At 42.3% G+C, this 21,540-nt stretch overlaps 1 protein-coding gene across 4 annotated transcripts in view; it reads right to left on the bottom strand.

Moving 5' to 3' along the window:
- LOC115164425 (protein phosphatase Slingshot homolog 1) overlaps window positions 1-21,540 on the bottom strand; it is a 56,711-nt gene that overhangs the window by 10,324 nt on the left and 24,847 nt on the right. The window contains exons 1-8 of one of the 4 annotated variants that reach the window (XM_029716880.1): window positions 19,352-20,094; window positions 19,125-19,278; window positions 15,760-15,860; window positions 1,943-2,007; window positions 1,229-1,350; window positions 987-1,055; window positions 598-663; window positions 20-214 (exon numbers count right to left, since the gene is read on the bottom strand). In XM_029716880.1, coding sequence (XP_029572740.1) covers window positions 20-214; window positions 598-663; window positions 987-1,055; window positions 1,229-1,350; window positions 1,943-2,007; window positions 15,760-15,860; window positions 19,125-19,222 — 716 coding nt within the window. In that variant the 5' untranslated portion in view covers window positions 19,223-19,278; window positions 19,352-20,094. Of the gene's footprint in view, window positions 1-19; window positions 215-597; window positions 664-986; window positions 1,056-1,228; window positions 1,351-1,942; window positions 2,008-15,759; window positions 15,861-19,124; window positions 20,095-21,540 lie in introns of those variants that run through there. The other 3 variants (XM_029716879.1, XM_029716877.1, XM_029716878.1) reach the window with 3 other exon arrangements.

Genomic DNA, 21,540 nt, shown 5'->3' with positions numbered 1-21,540 from the left:
GCAATTTCTGTAGACTCACTTGTCGACAAACATGGTGGGGGAGTCAGGCCGCAAGGTCTCCAGGTCTCTCATGGCGTTCCACTCGTTGATGCAGCTCTGCTCTGAGGCGATGCAGCTCTCATAGTAACCCATCCAGGTGAGGGCCATTCCCCCGGGGAAGTAGTTGTACCTGCGGGACACCTCACACACCTTGTGGAGGATCTGCAGAGCCGACCTGGGACAGGGGTCAAAATATCTTCAATCAACCATCTTTGTTAATCTGGGAGAAATGTGGTGCAGTATAATCATTTTCTACCAATAGGCTTTTAATAATGGGTAATGAGCTGATTCACATGAACAAGTGGCATTCATCTTAGGCTGGGTATCTGTAAACCACTGTGTGACAATTGCTGATGTAAAAAGGGAAATATAAAATACATTTGATTGATTGATTGATTGATGCATGCACCTGCATCTCTACACCAGTATTTGGCAGAGTATTTTGAAATGCCTCAACCGTGTGGTCTGATATGAATTCAGCAGCCAATATACTGATGTGGGATTGCTTCATTAACAACAATGTATTAGGCAGTCATTCCTATGGTTGTGTCTACTCACCACATGGCCTGTACAGACACAGGTTTGAAGACATGATTCCGGCTCACTGTGTTCACACTGAAACCCCTGAAGGAGACACAAGACAGGCAATGACTCTCCCTGATCACACACTGATTCATACCTAGTAACCACTAAAACATAACTCTCTATCAAAACACATGTGGAGGTCAAAGTCATTTTAGCACATTAGCCTGTGCTGAGCGCAGTGTCTTTTTCTGTACCGGTATTCCAGTTATTCCGGTTACAGGTATTCCAGTTACAGTTATTCCAGTTATTCCAGCTTTAAGCAAACAGAGCTGTTTCTCTCCAGAGTGTACAGCAGGGGGCTGTAGTCTGACAGAGGGGTCACAGATACAGAACAATTGAATGTCTATGGGGGACTCGCTCACCCGTCTCCATCCAGATGGATCTTGGTGTCACTCCACAGAGGCAGCACCATGCCAACGGAGCAGCTTTTACTGGGAACAACACAAAAAGACACGTTCCCAGCAGATCAACACACCTGGTTTGACTTCAAATGGAGATGCTGCTACAACAACAAGGGTCTAACAGCTGGCATCAAGGACGACCATAGCAAGTGAGGAAAGAGACACACACACACGAGCTGGCCCAGGCCCAGACCCATACACACCTGTCCTTGTCGCTGAAGTCTATGCCCAGCAGGATGTTCTCCTCTGTGTCCTGTCGTCCGCTGGTGTACACCACCACCATGTAACGCACTCTGTCTGACCAGGCACTCTCCAGCCGCACCGCCTGTAGCAGGGGACGTGACAGTTTCATCAACTCTTTCACAAACAACGAGGCTACATTGCCTACCTGTCCACGCACCTCTCCCAACATGTGAATCTGATAAAAAGGTCATACAAACTGACTCTGAACATAGAAGGTACACACAATCTGACTGCAGGGACACATGGGCTGCTGCATCATGTAATTCCACACGCACAAGACATGGGCATAACACCCACACAGTCCAACCGTAACACACACACATACACTCCAATCCTATAAAGTAATCTCTCACAGTCAAAAACAGTTTGTTAATACATGGGAGGCATTATTCCAATGGAGTGTGAGAACATAGCGGTAGATAAACTAATAAACTCTCCCTTTCACAGACACCATGGAAACACTTGGTAATGCTCTTCTGTGTGAGTTCAAACATGTTCTCATTATCTAATAATTACAGGGAGCAAACAAGTCTTTAGTACACAAAGGTGAAATCAAAAAAATGAAAGTCTTTAGTACACAATAAAAAGCATTCAGGCAGGTTGATGATGTCACGGTGCCAGGTGGTTAGTCACTGGCCAGGGATGTGGGGAAGTGTGTGTGCGTCGTCTCTTACCAGTTTGATTCGGTCCTCCGAGCGAAGAATGTTGATCATCACCTGCAGGTGCTGAGGTAAGTCTCCTGTTGAAAGAGAAGATCGGAAAAGAATAAAGACCTGGTCGGTTAGTGTCATCAGATAACATGGTTTATTGTGATTATAAATACATCTTAGTCATATAAAAATACATCTTTGACATTAGGATCCTGAACATCACTCATCATGCCACATGGCATGGGCAATGGATGTTGAGTGAGAACATAAACGACAACTTAATGCACTCTATCGTTGAGTGAGTGAGCAACTGCAGGCACAATTTGCTAGTGTCATGAAAGGATACCTAGCAGAGAACAGTGTCCTCCAGAACTGGGTATTGGGCATTTCCATGTAAAAGGATCCATGAACACCAACATGTGAAGTTCATAGGAGCATATCAAATTGGGTATTAAATTAAAGTTAAGAGTCTATATTTTGGGGAAATGAAGGCATATCTACTTATTTTTTTGTTTTATTGTCCATCTTAACAATTAGGCATAAGTAAAGGCTTTGATTTCTGGATAAACAGATGGAAAAGGGCTCTTAGAAAAAGTCTTAAAAGGTATCAGAAATACATCAAAACACTATATGTTGATGTAAAGACCCCTGCCAACTAATATCAACATATATTTTGTTTTGGAGAAATTGTTTGCCTTCTGTAAGTTTAAGAAATATTACCTTGTGCCTTGTAATTCCTTTACCAAAAACCCACATACCGTGTCTTCATAAAGTATTCACACCCCTTGACGTTTTACATTGTGTGTTGTATTACAGCCTGAATTTAAAATGGATTAAATTAAGATTTTTTGGGGTTACTGGCCTACACACAATACCCCATAATGTCAAAGGTGGATTATGTTTTTAGAAATGTTTACTAATTAATAGTCTGACAGAGGCGGCATTGGGGCGGCAGGGTAGCCTAGTGGTTAGAGAGGTTGCAAGTTCGAATCCCTGAGCTGACAAGGTACAAATCTGTCGTTCTTCCCCTGAACAAGGCAGTTAACCCACTGTTCCTAGGCCGTCATTGAAAATAAGAATTTCTTCTTAACTGACTTGCCTAGTTAAATAAAGGTTAAAAAAAAATTTAAAATGCAAAGAGTAACTATTCAACCCCTTTGAGTAAACATTTGCTTAACAAGTCACATGGACTCACTCTGCATGGACTCACTCTGCATGGACTCACTCTGCATGGACTCACTCTGTGCAATAATAGTGTTTAACATGATTTTTGAATGACTACCTCATCTCTTTACCCCACACATACAACTATTTTTAAGGTCCATCAGCCGACAGTGAATTTCAAACACAGATCCAACCACAAAGACCAGGGAGGTTTTCCAATGCCTCACAAAGAAGGGCACGTATTGATAGATGGGTAAAAATAAAAAAGCAGACATTGAATATCCCTTTGAGCATGGTGAAATTATGAATTACACTTTGAATGGTGTATCAATACACCCAGTCACTACAAAGATACAGGCTCCTTCCTAACTCAGTTGCCGGAGAGGAAGGAAGCTACTCAGGGATTTCAACCACGAGGCCAATGATGACTTTAAAACAGCTACAGAGTTTAATGGCTGTGATAGGAGAAAACTGAGGATGAATGAATAACATTGTAGTTACTCCACAATACTAACCTAAAAGCCAATTTATGCTTGATCCGAAAATGTGGCTATATGGATGGTTTGCCGCAATTGCGGAGGCCAAATGTAGCTCCATACCGTATCGCCGTGTCCCTCACACATTTTGTAACAATGAGGAGGGCTCCATATAGCTCCGCATTGACATGATTGGTTGACGGTAGGTGAGGGTGGGAGGTCTTGTATAAACACAAACTCACTTCCTTGACAACAGCTCTGCTCTGCCAAGCACAAGAAGTATGAACGCCCTGTCTTCTGCAGGGGGTGTGAGATTGACCATGCAGTGTCTTATTGACAGAGTGAAAATATTTCCAATAGATAACGCAGTCACAAAGTCAGAACAGCTTTCCAGTGCTTAATTTGAGCCGGAACCTGCCGGAACAGGATATAGCACCTCTTCATTTTGGACTGTTTCATTCCGGAACCTATTTGGCCGAATCCGGTACCTCTCGTGGCATGAAAAATAATTGTCACTTTTTCCAGTGTAAAAATTATAATAAATGCCATCAAAATTCATTCGAGTTGCCCCCCGTATCTCTCACAGAACTATAATGAGATTCACTTTCTATGATCCCTCTCCCTGCTCTGATAGACATTAGCCTGCAACTCTCATCTCTCCAGCATTGCAGTTAATAATTGATTTCCTTATAGAGCCATGCAAAGGGTTCTGGAGGAGCTGCAGCACGCCTGATAAATTGAAATAAATTTGCCAAAGTTATAGTTACTGCTGTCTGTTCAAAAATAAATGAAATAATTCAGAATAGCCTACAACCAATGTTCCCTCTAAACGCGAGCAGTAGCCCCCGAGACTGCCACGCATAAATATTAGCCCAGAGAGAAGGACGAGATTGAACTTCACTCAACTTTCTAGAGCTAGAGCAGTGGTCACCAACCATACCGTTCATAGGAGTAACAACATGAATTTGTGCATGAGGCAGAAATACTGCGGTGCGACTCGAGTTTTGCCATCAGCTGGAAGACGGTGTACCTTTTTGGCCAGTGTGATTGGAGGAAAGGGAGAGCGGAGGGATGTTGAGAGGCGGACCCTCAGTCTGCTGCTCTCTCCCTCTGCTAAGACGGACCAGCAGCCCAGTAAAATAAAAATTAAACGGAAATTATTTAAATGTATGCTCACTCAGCTGGGCTTCACAAGTAATACAACAACGGATCTATTACCGGTGTGATCAGATAGCCTCATTGCTAATGTACTGTTTTTAATTGGTTAATGTTGCATAGGCTTACGAGCGGTAGATCTCGGCTTGCATTTTGACTCAAAGTAATCTTGACTCAGAAAAGGTTGGTGACCACTGCTCTAGTGTTTTTCCTGTTAACACTATCAATGTTTCCCTTTACTGTGACAATTGTAATCGAATCAACACAATATTAGCCACTTTCAATGCAACATACTGAAACAAATCGAACTTTACAAGAGATTTTGTTGTAGGCAGAACGCATGATTCGATTGCATTGACAAGCACTACTCAGCCCGTACTGTACACAGACTGGTGCGGCATAAACAATCAGAGCTGCAGTAGGCCTATAAGCAAATAGACCATTGATATGTGCCATTTACTTTGAACTGGACTGTGTTTACAGCATGAGCAGTCGTGAGTAGATGCTTTAGTTTTGAGATCAAAGCGAGAGCTGCATGTAGCCATGTGTGCACATTTTGTCCGTTGCTAGTTAGTGAGTCATTAACTCAGTTATAGATAATTTGTAGTCAGCGATTGGTGAGTTATTGTTTCCTACAAGAGCACAAAACATATACATTTCTTGACATCTCTGAAAAGAGAGTCAGGTAAAGAGCATATTGGTTTGTCTTAAATGGGCAGTTTTGTATTTTGAGTAGCCAATAGGCAGAGGGTAGTAAGATTTTTCTGATTCTCTGTAATAATGGTATAGTAATAATAATGCATTTTATTTTGTAAAGTGGTTTCTTGCATCAAACAACATGTTCAGTCTATTCCTTGTCTGAAGGACAAGTGGATACACAGGTTAATGTCAAGCCCCTGCATGTTTTTTTTTTCTTCCAAAAGACTTAGGCCTACATTGAACACCAAACATTGGCTGCTACTGTAGGCTGAATGATAGAACAGCTATTTCCATGTTAAAATGTTATGGGATGCATTTTCTCCATTGTTTTTTTATGGTAGGCCACCCTGGTAGGCCTACATTACAGTGAGGGGAAAAAGTATTTGATCCCCTGCTGATTTTGTACGTTTGCCCACTGACAAAGAAATGATCAGTCTATAATTTTAATGGTAGGTTTATTTGAACAGTGAGAGACAGAATAACAATAAAAAAATCCAGAAAAACGCATGTCAAAAATGTTATAAATTGATTTGCATTTTAATGAGGGAAATAAGTATTTGACCCCGCTGCAAAACATGACTTAGTACTTGGTGGCAAAACCCCTGTTGGCAATCACAGAGGTCAGACGTTTCTTGTAGTTGGCCACCAGGTTTGCACACATCTCAGGAGGGATTTTGTCCCACTCCTCTTTGCAGATCTTCTCCAAGTCATTAAGGTTTCGAGGCTGACGTTTGGCAACTCGAACCTTCAGCTCCCTCCACAGATTTTCTATGGGATTAAGGTCTGGAGACTGGCTAGGCCACTCCAGGACCTTAATGTGCTTCTTCTTGAGCCACTCCTTTGTTGCCTTGGCCGTGTGTTTTGGGTCATTGTCATGCTGGAATACCCATCCACGACCCATTTTCAATGCCCTGGCTGAGGGAAGGAGGTTCTCACCCAAGATTTGACGGTACATGGCCCCGTCCATCGTCCCTTTGATGCGGTGAAGTTGTCCTGTCCCCTTAGCAGAAAAACACCCCCAAAGCATGATGTTTCCACCTCCATGTTTGACGGTGGGGATGGTAATTGGGGTCATAGGCAGCATTCCTCCTCCTCCAAACACAGCGAGTTGAGTTGATGCCAAAGAGCTCCCTTTTGGTCTCATCTGACCACAACACTTTCACCCAGTTGTCCTCGAAATCATTCAGATGTTCATTGGCAAACTTCAGACAGGCATGTATATGTGCTTTCTTGAGCAGGGGGACCTTGCAGGCGCTGCAGGATTTCAGTCCTTCACTGCGTAGTGTGTTACCAATTGTTTTCTTGGTGACTATGGTCCCAGCTGCCTTGAGATCAATGACAAGATCCTCCCGTGTAGTTCTGGGCTGATTCCTCACCGTTCTCATGATCATTGCAACTCCACGAGTTGAGATCTTGCATGGAGCCCCAGGCCGAGGGAGATTGACAGTTATTTTGTGTTTCTTCCATTTGCGAATAATCGCACCAACTGTTGTCACCTTCTCACCAAGCTGCTTGGCGATGGTCTTGTAGCCTATTCCAGCCTTGTGTAGATCTACAATCTTGTCCCTGACATCCTTGGAGAGCTCTTTGGTCTTGGCCATGGTGGAGAGTTTGGAATCTGATTGATTGATTGCTTCTGTGGACAGGTGTCTTTTATACAGGTAACAAGCTGAGATTAGGAGCACTCCCTTTAAGAGTGTGCTCTAATCTCAGCTCGTTACCTGTATAAAAGACACCTGGGAGCCAGAAATCTTTCTGATTGAGAGGGGGTCAAATACTTATTTCCCTCATTAAAATGCAAATCAATTTATAACATTTTTGACATGGATTGTTATTTTGTCTCTCACTGTTCAAATAAATCTACCATAAAAATTATAGACTGATCATTTCTTTGTCAGTGGGCAAACAAATCAGCAGGGGTTCAAATACTTTTTCCCCTCACTGTATGATCAAATAGCCACAGTAGCCTACATGGCCACTGTTAAAACTGTAACTTAAAGCGAGTACAGCCTCAGTGCCTAAAAAAATGTAGGAAAAATGAATCCCCACCACCTCGTCAAAACAGTTTTTAATTGCATATCTGAAGAAGTGCAAGCTATTGTTAATCACTCCCTGTTCATGCACTTTCCCCAACGCATTAAAAACTGCTATGGTGAAACCCCTTCTGAAGAAAAGTCATCTAGATTCTTCAGCTCTTAGCAATTTTCAAGTCTTTCATCTCCAACCTTCCATTCTTAAGCAAAATTCTGGAGAAATTGGTTTTGAAACAGCTAAATGATTTTTTAAAGTACCAATTCTTTTAAAAATCCAATCTGGTTTCCACGCCCACCACAGCACAGAGACAGCCTTAGTAAAAGTTTTAAATGATCTTAGAGCCAACTATGGCTGAACCCATTTAGTCGACAGGTCGATTGTTTGGTCGATAGGCTGTTGGTCAACCAAGATTTTTTTAGTCGAGCAGTCGCAATAATTTTACATTTTTCATGGTGCACAAGACACCTGTCTGATTCGCGCAGTGGACTAATCGATTGCGGAGACCACAGCCCATCACTCTAAGACATGTGATACTGAAATTGTATAAGGTTATATTATGTAAAAAAGAATGGTGCAACACTAATCAATCAAATATTATTTTATAACAAATGCGCTTTCTCCCACGTTGGATATGGTCGCTGTCTGCGGTTCTGACACATAATCTTCCTTGAATTGGTGCCTTTCCCTAACCAGCAAATTGGGATTGAGAACAAAGCGGCGGAGGCATCAGAGACGAGGAAACAGCCTTAGCCTAATTGTCTAAGAAAATTGAGGAGATTTAATTAGGTCTATAATCAACAGCCTAACTGTTAAATGTGCCGGGCTTTAGAAATCATCCATATATATCTACATAAATAAGACAGATCTTGCTTCTGTTGCCTGTTTGTTTAATAGCCTACTGTTTCCGTGAGCACCAAGCCTCATGCAACAGCAAAATGTTGGATAAAGCAATTTCACAGATTCGGCTGTTTCTAAATCTTTGCTATCCTGTAATAAAGTTTTTAAAAAATTGTATTGTTAGAACAGACTGGTATTACTTATAATTTATTTGGTGTTGTTTACACTGTTCCAAACAGGCAGAAAAATTATATTGTAATCTAACAGCACAGCACCTGTTTGTCACACATAATATGCACGTAGCTCTCACTCCTATACCCTCCTTTTTCTTGATCGCCTTCTTATTGTTATAATTACAATTATTATGATCATCATTATAATAATAAGTAACGTAGTTATCATTAGGTCTATATTTCAATATAAATGCTACCTTATCAATCATTCATTCACTCATGCCATCACACAGCACACGAGACATTCATGCTGTGAAATGCTGTCAAGCATTTTAGTTTTAAAATTAAATGAATGGAGCTTTGAATAATTAGCCTAAACAATAAATAAAAACGAATTCACGAATGCATGCAACTGTTTTTAGTCTGCTGTAATAAAGGCATTATATATTTATTTATTTTCCGTTAGAACAGACTCTCTGGTACACTTATTTATTTAGTGTTGTTTACACTGTTCTAAATGGTCATTTTTTAAAATAATATTGTAATCTAACAGCAATTGTTTGGCACATAATACTCACGCAACACTTGCTCATATACCCTCCTTTTTCTTTATCTCCAGTAGTTTCCACAACTAAGTCAAATGTCTTCCACAGATCTGACTTCCACTTTCCCTCCTGAGAAACCAACAAACATTCGCCCGTTTTTCTTTTTCACATCCTCCGGATCCATTTTTCTGTCGCCATTACTGGGTTCGGATTTTGTTCTAACCAATTTATTTACGTGATTATGATAGACTATAGGTCAGGCCCTATTGGTCACATGCATACGAAAACATACAGAATGCTGCAGCACGGGTACTGACCAAGACCAGATGGAGAGCACACATTACACCGGTTTTAAAGTCTCTGCACTGGCTGCCTGTGAGTTTTAGAATACATTTTAAGACTCTTCTATTGGTTTTCAAATCAATCCACGATTGTGCACCCCAATACATATTAGACATGCTTTTAAGTTATCTAGAGAGAGCGACATTAAGAGATACAGCAAAAAAGGGAGGGCTACTCGATGTGGCGATGTTAAATGACAACCGTAACCACTACAGTGATCAGTAAAGAGTGGCAGCCAAACATGTGTCAGTCAAGGTATTCTGATGACTGGCAAACAAACTATGTCTTCTCCTCCTGGGCGGCTTTAATTACAGCTGTCGGTGCCACGCTGGCTCTGGGCATGTTCCCCTGCTTCATGGCGCATCCATAGGTAGACGCCTCATAAAGACACGTTCAGACATATATTCATTTACATGTATTAGTAAGTTAGTACTTTACTCTGCAACTGTTCTGGGCCTAAACAGCCAGGGGCTACAGGAGTTCTCAGCTCAGACTCACAACTGAGACAAATGCTAATCTCTGCATTTGGTTTGGTTGAGGCCCAGATCAGTTGACACGCAGGTATCTTTCTTATTGTTTTGGAAGTTCTGCAAGTTCTTCACTGGGTGGTATTTTCATGACATCTCCTGCCACTGTTACAGCTTTGACAAAAGATAGTGGCCAGCCAAGATTTGGGCAAGCAATGGTTGGTTACTCAGACAGAAGGGACCGCACAGTGTGGCCTCAGCTCATGGATCGGAAATCAGTCACATCACAACCTGAGGGCACCGCTAAGTATTCTAACTACAAGGCTCAAAGTTCACTGGCAGTGGGCTACAGGATAAACATTACCCAAAGGCCAGGCTAAGGAGATTATCCATTCCTGTTAGAAAACATTCTGTCCTACAGCAAACAACCTAAAAAAAATGGCCTGTTCACTTTCCACAGGCAGTACTTTCTCTATAAGAAACACATGACTGCATCCTCCAGTAACTCCCTACCAACTCAATCACTCAATGCGGGCTAGCAGCCAATCCTGATTGTGCTCAAGTTCAGTCAATTCACTTGGTGACGCAAACCATTCCAAATTCCATTTGAATTCACTTCAACAAGGAAACCAAAAATGAGAAACCAATTGAAATTAAATGAACAAAATAATAGCTCACAGAGTAAAACTGGAACAGCATTGGGAGAAATAAAAACTATCCTTGTTTCTCTGTGATATTGAGAGTGAATGTTAAGCTCTCCCAAGCAGCTGCAGGATCTTGTTTTTAACCAATTAAAACCTTTGCCTCAGAATCATAGTTGAAATATCATACTTTACATTATACCAGTGGCTAAACACTGGAACCTCTTATATCCTTTTATACTAGGTCCTATGGTATACCATATGGCTTTGCAAGACATTGAAGCTTTGAATAGACTCGCAGATAGATGACTAGGTTACAAAATAGATGACTGCCAAATAGGGCTGACCCCAATTAGTCAACTGGTTGATTCTTTGGTCATTAGGCTGTTGGTTGACCGACATTGTTTTAATCGAGCAGTAACAAATATACAGTGCCTTCAAAAAGTATTCTGACCCCTTAACTTTTTCGAAATTGTTAGGTTACAGCCTTATTCTAAAATGTATTAAATATATTATTTTACTCATCAATCTACACACAATAGCCCACAATGACAAAGTAAAAACATGTTTTTAGAAATAAAAAAACTGAAATATCACATTTACATAAGTATTCAGACCCTTTACTCAGTACTTTGTTGAAGCACCTTTGGCACCGCTTACAGGCACGAGTCTTCTTGGGTATGATGCTACAAGCTTGGCACACCAGTATTTGGGGAGTTTCTCCCATTCTTCTCTGCATATCCTCTCAAGCTCTGCCAGGTTGGATGGGGAGCGTCGCTGCACAGCTATTTTCAGGTATCTCCAGAGTTGTTCAATCAGGTTAAAGTCTGGGCTCTGGCTGGGCCACTCAAGGACATTCAGAGACTTGTCCCGAAGCCACTCCTGTGTTGTCTTGTGCTTAGGGTCATTGTACTGTTGGAAGGTGAACCTTCGCCCCAGTCTGAGGTCCTGAGTGCTCTGGAGCAGGTTTTCATCAAGGATCTCTCTGTACTTTGCTCTGTTCAGCTTTGCCTCGATCCTGACTAGTCTCTCAGTCCCTGCCGCTGAAAACATCCCCACAGCATGATGCTGCCACCACCATGCTTCACCACATGGATGGTGCCAGGTTTCCTCCAGACGTGATGCTTGACATTCAGGCCAAAGAGTTTAATCTTGGTTTCATCAGACCAGAGAATCTTGTTTCTCATGGTCTGAGAGTCTTTCGGTGCCTTTTGGCAAACTCCAAGCGGGCTGTCATGTGCCTTTTAGTGAGGAGTGGCTTTCGTCTGGTCACTCTACCATAAAGGCCTGATTGGTGGAGTGCTGCGGAGATGGTTGTCTTTCTGCAAGGTTCTCCCATCTACACAGAGAAACTCTGGAGCTCTGTCAGAGTGACCATTGGGTTCTTGGTCACCTCCCTGACCAAGACTCTTCTCCCCTGATTGCTCAGTTTGGCAGCCAGCACTAGGAAGAGTCTCGGTGGTTCTAAACTTCTTCCATTTAAGAATGATGAAGGACACTGTGTTCTTGGGGACCTTCAATGCTGCAGACATTTTTTAGTACCCTTTCCCAGATCTGTGCCTCGACACAATACTGGCTTGGATTTTTCTCTGACATGCACTGTCAACTGTGGGACCTTATATAGACAGGTGTGTGCCTTTCCAAATCATGTCCAAATCAATTGAATTTACCACAGGTGGACTCCAATCAAGTTGTAGAAACATCTCAAGGTTGGTCAATGGAAACAGGTTGCACCTGAGCTCAATTTCGAGTCTCATAGCAAAGGGTCTGAATACTTACAGTATGTAAATAAGGTAACTGTTTTTTTTCTTCTAAAAACCCGTTTTCACTGTCATTAGGGAGTACTGTGTGCACATTGCTGAGGATTTGTATTTATTTCATCCATTTTAGAATAAGGCTGTAATGTAACAAAATGTGGAAAAAGTCAAGGGGTCTGAATACTTTCCGAAGGCACTGTATATATATTTGTGCCCATCTCAGTGAACTAATCAATTGCTGAGGCCTAGACTAAAAGCCAATTTATACCTGATCTGAAAATGTGGTCTGAGGCTCCATATGGAAAGTGTGATGCAATTGTGGAGCCTCCAGAGGCATGCAGAGGCCAAATGGAGCTCTGTACCGCATTGCTATGCGCCTCCCTAGTGTTGTAACAACGCGGAGGGCTATGTACAGCTCCGCATTGACATAATTGGTTGACGGTAGGTGGGGGCGGTACGTCCTGTATAAACACAAACTCACTTCCTTGACAACAGCTCTGCACTGCCCCGCAAGCGCAAAAAGTATAAATGCCCTGACCTCTGCTGAGGGCATTTCACCGCAAATGCTGCATGGACAATGCAGACGTCGGTTTGACCATGCACCCAGAATGGGCTCTATCCTACGAATTTGTGCACATTCATTGTTTCATAACTTCATTGTGTGAATTGTTTGCTTTTGATTGTTAGTGTCTATCAATTCCCCATGACATATATCATCAGTAGTACATTTACCGTTAATTCCTATAATTTATAATCTACAATGTTTGTTACTTTGTTTACGGTAATGTCTTTTAATGCATTCAATATTATTATTCCAGTCTTCCCGTTCTCATTGTCTGACTGGACACGTTATTTGCAGAGTGCACAACCTATGCTACACTTGTGAGAAACAAGTTTTGGTTTGTTTCATTCCATTTACAAGTTCTGTCAATTTAGTCCATTGTCTTTTGTTTGAAGCGCTCCTGTCAATGTTGAGTAAGGACACGCACGCGCATAGAAGTAGGCCTATAGGCTACCTGGCCTGCGAGCAAATGTAAGCATATAAATGTGCCCCTTTGGGGGTCTGATAGTATTTCTGAATGACTTAACGCACACCACCACTAATGACCTGTGGAGCTTTTTAAAGTAATGTTTTCTTCACCTCAAACAGAAAGCAAACAATTTCTGTTTTTACATCAATTTAGAATGACAATAGTTCCTCAATGTATTTCAAAAATCTTTCCAACTCTCTCCCTTTTGATAACCACTTGAAAGTGAGTTACTTTTTTAGGTTTGTATAATTTTCCTTAAGATAGAATTTTGATGAACCACATGACAATGATTATGAGGTATGACGTTATTATAAATGAAATGAAACTGTTTCATGAAAATATGCATATGAAAAACATAACTGGCACGCAGATCGGTAGAAATGGTCAGATAAATTGTCATTCAACATGAGAAAGGTTGCAGATTCCTTGTTCCTGTTACCGGCAACCTCAGGAGAGTAATGGCAAAATCTGCTAAAGCCAGCAGGAGCGGGAAGAGGATAGATGGGTCAGGTTAAGATCTCTGGCGCCCTCTTGAGACATTTGTCTTAACATATCAAACCGTAAGCTTAAAGCATCAGACGAGCTCAATGTTTACTAACGACATGCCACTGACTGAGTAAAGCCAGAGTGTCTATGTATGCGGATGACTCAACACTATACACGTCAGCTACTACAGCCACTGAAATGACTGCAACACTCAACAAAGAGCTGCAGTTAGTTTCAGAGTGGGTGGCAGGGAATAAGTTCGCCCTAAATATTTCTACAACTAAAAGCATTGTATTTGGAACAAAACCCTCAGTAAACCCTAAACATCAACTAAATCATGTGGAAATTGAGCAAGTTGAGATGTTGAGATAGCCCCCATATTATGGCAAAAACAGCTCAAATAAGCAAAGAGAAATGACAGTCCATCATTACTTTAAGATTTGAAGGTCAGTCAATGTGGAAAATTTGCAGTCGCAAAGTGCAGTCGCAAAAACCATCAAGCGCTGTGATGAAACTGGCTCTCATGAGGACAACCACAGGAAGACCCAGAGTTACCTCTGCTGCAGAGGATAAGTTCATTACAGTTAACTGCGCCTCAGATTGCAGCCCAAATAAATGCTTCAGAGTTCAAGTAACATACACATCTCAACAACTGTTCAGAGGAGACTGCATGAATCAAGCCTCCATTGTCGAATTGCTGCTAAGAAATCACTACTAAAGGACACCAATAAGAAGAAGAGAATTGCTTGGGCCAAGAAACACGAGCAATGGACATTAGACCGGTGGAAATCTGCCCTTTGGTCTGATGAGATTTTTGGTTCCAACCACCGTATCTTTGTGAGACGCAGAGTAGGTGAACAGATGATCTCCGCATGTGTGGTTTCCACCGTGAAGCACGGAGGAGGTGGTGTGATGGTGCTTTGCTGGTGCCACTGTTGGTAATTCTTTTTAATTCAAGGCACACTGAACCAGCATGGCTACCACAGCATTCTGCAGTGATACACCATCCCATCTGGTTTGTGCTTAGTGGGACTATCATTTGTTTTTCAACAGGACGATGACCCAACACACCTTCAGGCTGTGTCAGGGCTATTTGACCAAGGAGAGTGATGGAGTGCTGCATCAGATGACCTGGCCTCCACAATCACTGACCTCAACTCAATTAAGATGGTTTGAGATGAGTTGGACCGCAGAGTGAAGGAAAAGCAGCCAACAAGTGCTCAGCATATGTGGGAACTCCTTCAAGACTGTTGGAAAAGCATTCCTTATGATGCTGGTTGAGAGAAGGCCAAGAGTGTGCAAAGTTGTCATCAAAGCAAAGTATGGCTATTTTTTAAAGAATCTAAAATCTATTTTGATTTAACACTTTTTTAGTTACTACATGATTCCATGTGTTATTTTATAGTACTGATGTCTTCACTATTATTCTACAATGTAGAAAATAGTACAAATAAATAAAAACCCTTGAAAGAGTAGGTGTCCAAATTTTTGACTGCCACTGTATATAGCAGATTTTTTACAAAACATAGGGTGTGTCTATATATGGAAAACGACATGTTTAAAAATTGATTGATCGAAAGAACAGATGACTTTCGGTCGACCAAGATTTTTTGTTTGTTTCGGGGACAGCACTACTGCCAAATCCTCAGTGTCCTGTTTTGATTGATATGGAACAAAAGTAGGCCTACTAATGAGCACAACCAGCAGCCACACATACTGTAGGCCTACTTAACCACTAATCTGCCTAAGCGACACACAACACGTCTGGAACATGCTAATAATCAGCCAGACACGGTCCCTCCACCTCAACCCTGGGTGCACACACTCATCTGGTGTGCTTTCCAGGACAGCAGGTAGAGACACTCATCAGACAAAGCAGCAAATAGGCTAACCAGACAAAACAATAACAACACTCTCTAAGATGGACAGGGTAATGAAGTTAATTAGTCTGAGTTTTGGGACCATTTACCCACCTTGCCTGGCAGCCCAAACTTCCATTGGGTCCTGTCCTTTGGTTGTGTGGTAGGTACTCACCTGCATGTTTGTGGTGGGGATGTGCTTTCTGGTCCTGAGGACTGCTGCCCTGCTGCAGGAAGAGGGCGGCACCCTTCACCATGAAGAAGCTCTCGCTCAGGCTGCAAAAGCACAACAGATGAAGAAAGCAGTTAGAAACTCTGGATCAAGCAACAATTTGGGCAGACTGAGCCACATGGTCACTCACAGTTCAGCACCGTGCAAACTGTTCCAGTTCTGTAACAGAACCCTTACATCTTTTTCAGCCCTATGTTAGAGGGAATGAAGATAAAGAGAGTAGGTAAGTCATATTTGGGACCAGACAGTGTTCAATATATGGCTTCAGGTCAGGAGGCCCAGACAGGCACTGAGATGAGGATAAATCTTGGGTGTTGGCTGCCACTATTTCTGCCGCTAAACCAAATAGGAAAAGTCCAGCTGTAAGACAGGTTTGAGAGAGAGCCGGAGCCTCAACCTACAGCAGCTATGAATCAAGCTTTGATCCTGAATGCTTATCTGGCCCTTTTCCCCTGCATGAGCTGCTGCATCCTGATGGGATCTGGCAGGTCTCTGCTGGCCCAGCCAAATGCAAAACAGACTGAATAATTAGCTGCAGTATTTTGTAATGCATTCCTCGGAGCTACACACAGCATTTATATGTCTCACCTGTCTCGGCTATATGTCAAACCTCTCATTGACTTCCTGAGAAATCTGCAGGTGACAATTAATACAGAATGGTGATGGTGAAAGACAAAGTGGGGCTGAAGCTGTTCTCCATGCCAGCTCCAATTAATCCTTTTCACTGTGCTTTCAGAATGAGTCTCTCTCCAGGCTCATAAATCCACCTGACAGAAGGGTGGAACACATACCCAACGTAGCCTGTTTGTGCAGTCTAGCAAACCAGCATGTCATTGGAAAGTACAGGTGTGATGAGAGACAGGAACAAAACAAACACCTAACAGGAAAACTAGACAACACCAAAGCCTAAGTACTGTTAAATGTCTAAACCAGTATTTCAGGTGATATAATAAATGCCATAGGTTGTGCTGATGACAAAAGTCTGGTTGAAAAGGGGGTTAGCCTAAACATTCAGGGGTCACATATTTAAGCCCTGTGAGGGTCAAGAACCATCCCTGAGTCAGCCCACCACCCCCCTCCTTCATTGTCTGTCCCTGACTGGACTTCCTGTGTCCAGGCCAGAGGAGGAAGAGGCCTGGCCCAAGCATACAATAACGCCGAAACAACAGGCTCTGCTTTGTGCCGCCGTCACACTAAAATTACCCCCCCCCCCCCCGACCACAGAGACAGCGTTCCACAGTGACAGGCCCATGGGGGTGGCCGGCCGCTAATCACAAGATCCTTTGTTTCACTTTGGCCTTTTGTTTCTCTCCTCTTTTTCCCCTGTTTTTAAAATGTATGGGGCTGTGTGGAGACTCCTGTCAGGGAATGATGAATATGAGGTAGAACTGCAGCTAGCTAAGTCTATAGGAGGAAATGGTGAACCTCCTTCAAACATCATGTCACTCTGTATGTGCAGTTACATTGTGGGAAAGCCACTAGAGATAATCCCCATCAAATAACCATGAATTCTACCTCCATCTAGTTTACCACTTTGAGCTGCCTTCAGCATTACCTGTGATATCTCGGCAGGATATCAATCTATTATAGAATTGAAAACATACGGTATTTCTCTCCTACTAGAAAACAAAATAAAAGTTTCATTCTATTTTGTTGGCATCTACACATAGTACATACAACGCTGTATGATCCATTGAAATATGCTGCATGCGTAAACCACAGTGAGAAACCAACCGGAGGATGGTTTGAATGTGAACCGTCCTCTCCTTTCCTGCCATGTAAATCACCAGCATCCATACTCTGACAGTCAAATGAACTAGCTTCTGTTCTGCTCTACTCGGGTGTCTCAAGTCCTCCGGCACCCACCCTGCTATCAGCCTCTCCACTAACACCAGGACTAAAAATATATCTGCTATCACGGCACACAAAGACAACGATAGAGAGGCTTGCCAAATAGCCTCAATGATCCCTTATGATTATAGAGTAGGCCTACCTATTCTTCTGGGAGAGAAAAGAAGACAGACTCTTCACTCTGAATGAGCAGAATTCATACAATCACAAGTGTATGACTACTTTTAGTATCAGGCTTGTTAAGCGCATTAACTTCATCCCATGATTGCTCTTCAGTTGATCTAGGGAAGTTTCAAGCCAGTAGCTAGGCTATATACATTCCCCACTGTGTGTATTTGGACAGTGAAGCAAAAACATTACATTTGGCTCTATACTCCAGCATTTTGGAATTGAGATTAAATGTTGCATATGAGGCGACAGTACAGAATGTCAACTTTTATTTGATGGTATTTTCAAACATATATTTTACCGTTTAGAAATTAAAACACTTTATATATCTAGTCCCCCCCACTTGAAGTGTTTGGACAAATGTATTCATTTTTAGAGTATTAAAGTAGTCAAAGTTTAGTATTTGGTCCCATATTCCTTGCAGGCAATGACTACATCAAGTTTGTGACTCTACAAACTCATTGGATCCCTTTGCAGTTTGTTTTGGGTTATGTTTTGCCCAATAAGAACTGAATGGTGAATAATGACTGGAGTCATTTCCTTTCTAAGTGAGTAGATAAGATGTTTCTGAACACTTCTAAATTAATCCTGATAATGTAATGGCACTATTAAAGAAAAACATATTGAATAATGATGATTGAGAAAGTTAGAGGCTACAACAAAACATGCTAACCTCTCACCATTACCAAGGGGGGGTTATGATCTTTGTCCCTTTTTAACCTTCACACTCATCATCATTCACAATTCATTCATGGTTATTCACAATCATGGTAGCATCCACATTACTGTAGAAGTGTTCAGAAAGATATTCAATTCTTACTTAGAATAAACATGACTCAAATTACACAACCCATTATTCACCATTCACTTCCTATTGGGAAAAACATCATCTGAAAACCAAAACAAGCTGTAAAAATATCCACATTTGTAGAGTCACAAGCTTGATGTAGTGGTCAATGTGTCCAAATACATACAGAGGGGAGTGTAACATTTAAGATGGACGGGCAAGTTAGCAGGTATTGTTCAGATTATTTAGGACAGATTGTGTAAGTACACAATAACATCCCAGGAGCCTTCCTCATGCATTTGTACGCCAGTGAGTTACCAGTCGTACACATCCATACATTCTACACAACTAAGAAGCACTGGATGCAGTCCTGTCTTAGAACCAAACAGGCACACAGTTCATCTTATAGCATTTCTATTCTTGTAGATCACACAGTACATCTATGAGGGAACGGTTCAGAAGTCCCCACCCACTCCACACAGAAGCACTCTGCTAAACTCACATGCAGCATCTCTCGCTCTGGGTCAGCACGGCGTTCTCAACAAAATAGGGCAGCATCTTTAGCACAGCCTCCTGAGGGGACTCCACCACCAGATGCATTCTGTTGACCGGCCAGAGAGATCTCTAGCCTCTCCTGTCTGCTCTGCAGCCCTTGTCTTTGGATCCAAGAAACAGAGTTGGAGTAAAGTAATGTAAAAAGAAAGATCCAAACCTGGGTGACAGACTTACTTAGTCCGGTCTCTTGTGTGAGATGTAGGTAGGCGGCTGACTGCTGCTCTGTAGTAGCACTGAGTAAAGCAGTGAAGACAAGCCAAGTCAGAGTGCTCCTGACTAAGAAGACTTGCTGCTGCGCACTGTCTCCACCCGCAGGCAGAGGCTTGTGTTCTTCTGCCTCCCTCACTCGCTCTCACACGATCACAAAATCAAATTCCTCTCTCTCTCTCACGTACTCTCTTAAAACACTCAGACTATCACACAATCAAACCTCCTCATTTCTCACACACATTCAAACTCACAGACTCAAACGTACACACAAATAAACGGGACACTGTATAGCCAGAAGTGTTATGACTCAAGAGGATTTCAGATGTTGGACTATCTCTTTTCTCAGCATCAATTCTTCCCCGGCATGAAATCCATCCTTATTTAATCAATTCAATTCTAAGAAGACCACCAAACAATGTGTCTGTCCTAGTTCTCAGCTGCAGAGCAACAGGTTTCCACTTCAGCAGGGGAAAATAAGGTCCTCATCCAGGATCTTATACCGCTGTCCAACAGAAACCTGCTATCCAAGACCTCAGAGAATGGCTTTCTTTCTTCCCTTCTCTGGGACCACCAAAGCTACTTGTTCAATTGCAAAAATAAAATATATATGTCTTGATCTCCTTAGCTAGCAGGATGCATGCCACCCAACAAGTCAACTGACTCCAAGCCAGCGCTGCCAGGGAGCTCCTCACGTGAACCAAGCATGGACGGGGAGGGCAGCGAGCCTGGCACACACAGCTCTGCACAAATCCCATTAACCTCAGGGGAGGGACCAACCCATCTCCCTCCTTTAAGACTGGCCACTGCCACCTGTCACTCACTCCCATTCCCATCTGTCCCACACAGTGTTATTGTTAGTCACTCCACACTTGTGTCATATATGGATCAGGGTGGATGTGGGGGTTAGGAAGGGAGAACTTTAGAAAGAGTTGAGTATGTATTAGGCCTATGTTATGGTGTGACTCCTCTTTTTTCCAACACACACGCAGACGCACACATACATACGCACACACTCACTCGTCATTCAACTCATCTGAGAGGATTTGCTGGCATCGACAAAGGCAGGAGCTCTAGGACACAGATAAAAAAAACACCATCTCCTCGTCAACAGGAAGAGCTCTGTGGGCTGCCGAGTGGCGCAGCGGTCTAAGGCACTGCATCTCAGTGCTAGAGGTGTCACTACAGACCCTGGTTCAATTCCAGGCTGTATCACAACCGGCCGTGATTGGGAGTCCCATGGGGCGGCGCACAATTGGCCCAGCATTGACCGGGTTAGGGTTTGGCCAGGGTAGGCAGTCATTATAAATAAGAATTTGTTCTTAACTGACTTGCCAAGTTAAATAAAGGTTACATTTTTTTTGTTAAATTTAAATACCTAGCCAACAGGCTACTAGCTAGTAAACTGACCTCTAGCCGGAAAACTCCTTCAAAACTCCTGGAAAACTCATGTGATCGATATAGTCAGGAATAGTGAAAGGATTAGCCGAAGGTGGTGCTGTCACCAGCCCAGTGAGGACAGCTTTAGTACAGGGAGAACACAGGCCTAAACCATGTAACTGGGCACCCAGCTAACAATTCTAAGGAGCGAGAACGTATTTGTAACATTACACGTAATGTTCTCCTAATGTTTGAGTGTCCAGTTATTCATTAGTAAAGGGGAAAAACCTTCTGATTTACAAGATTTTAGTATACAGTGCATTAGGAAAATATTCAGACCCCTTGACTTTTTCCACACTTTGTTACGTGTTACGCCTTATTCTAAAATTGATTAAAAAAAATCAATCTTAAACTACACACAATACCCCATAATGACTAAGCGAAAACAGGTTAAAAAAAAGCAAATAAATACAACTGAAATATCACATTTACATAAGTATTCAGACCCTTTGCTATGAGACTCGAAATTTAACTCGGGTGCATCCTGTTTTCATTGATCATCCTTGAGATGTTTCTACAACTTGATTGGAGTCCAACTGTGGTAAATTCAATTGAACAGGACATGATCTGGAAAGGCACACACCTGTCTATATAGGGTCCCTCATATATAAGGTCACTTTGACAGAGCTCCTCTGTGGAGATGGGAGAACCTTCTAGAAGGACAATCATCTCTGCAGCACTCCATCAAATCAGGCCTTTATGGTAGAGTGGCAAGA

The sequence above is a fragment of the Salmo trutta genome, chromosome 27 (genome assembly GCF_901001165.1).
Source record: "Salmo trutta chromosome 27, fSalTru1.1, whole genome shotgun sequence".
NCBI classification, from domain to species: Eukaryota; Metazoa; Chordata; class Actinopteri; order Salmoniformes; family Salmonidae; genus Salmo; species Salmo trutta.
This window is presented reverse-complemented; position numbering and strand designations above follow the sequence as displayed.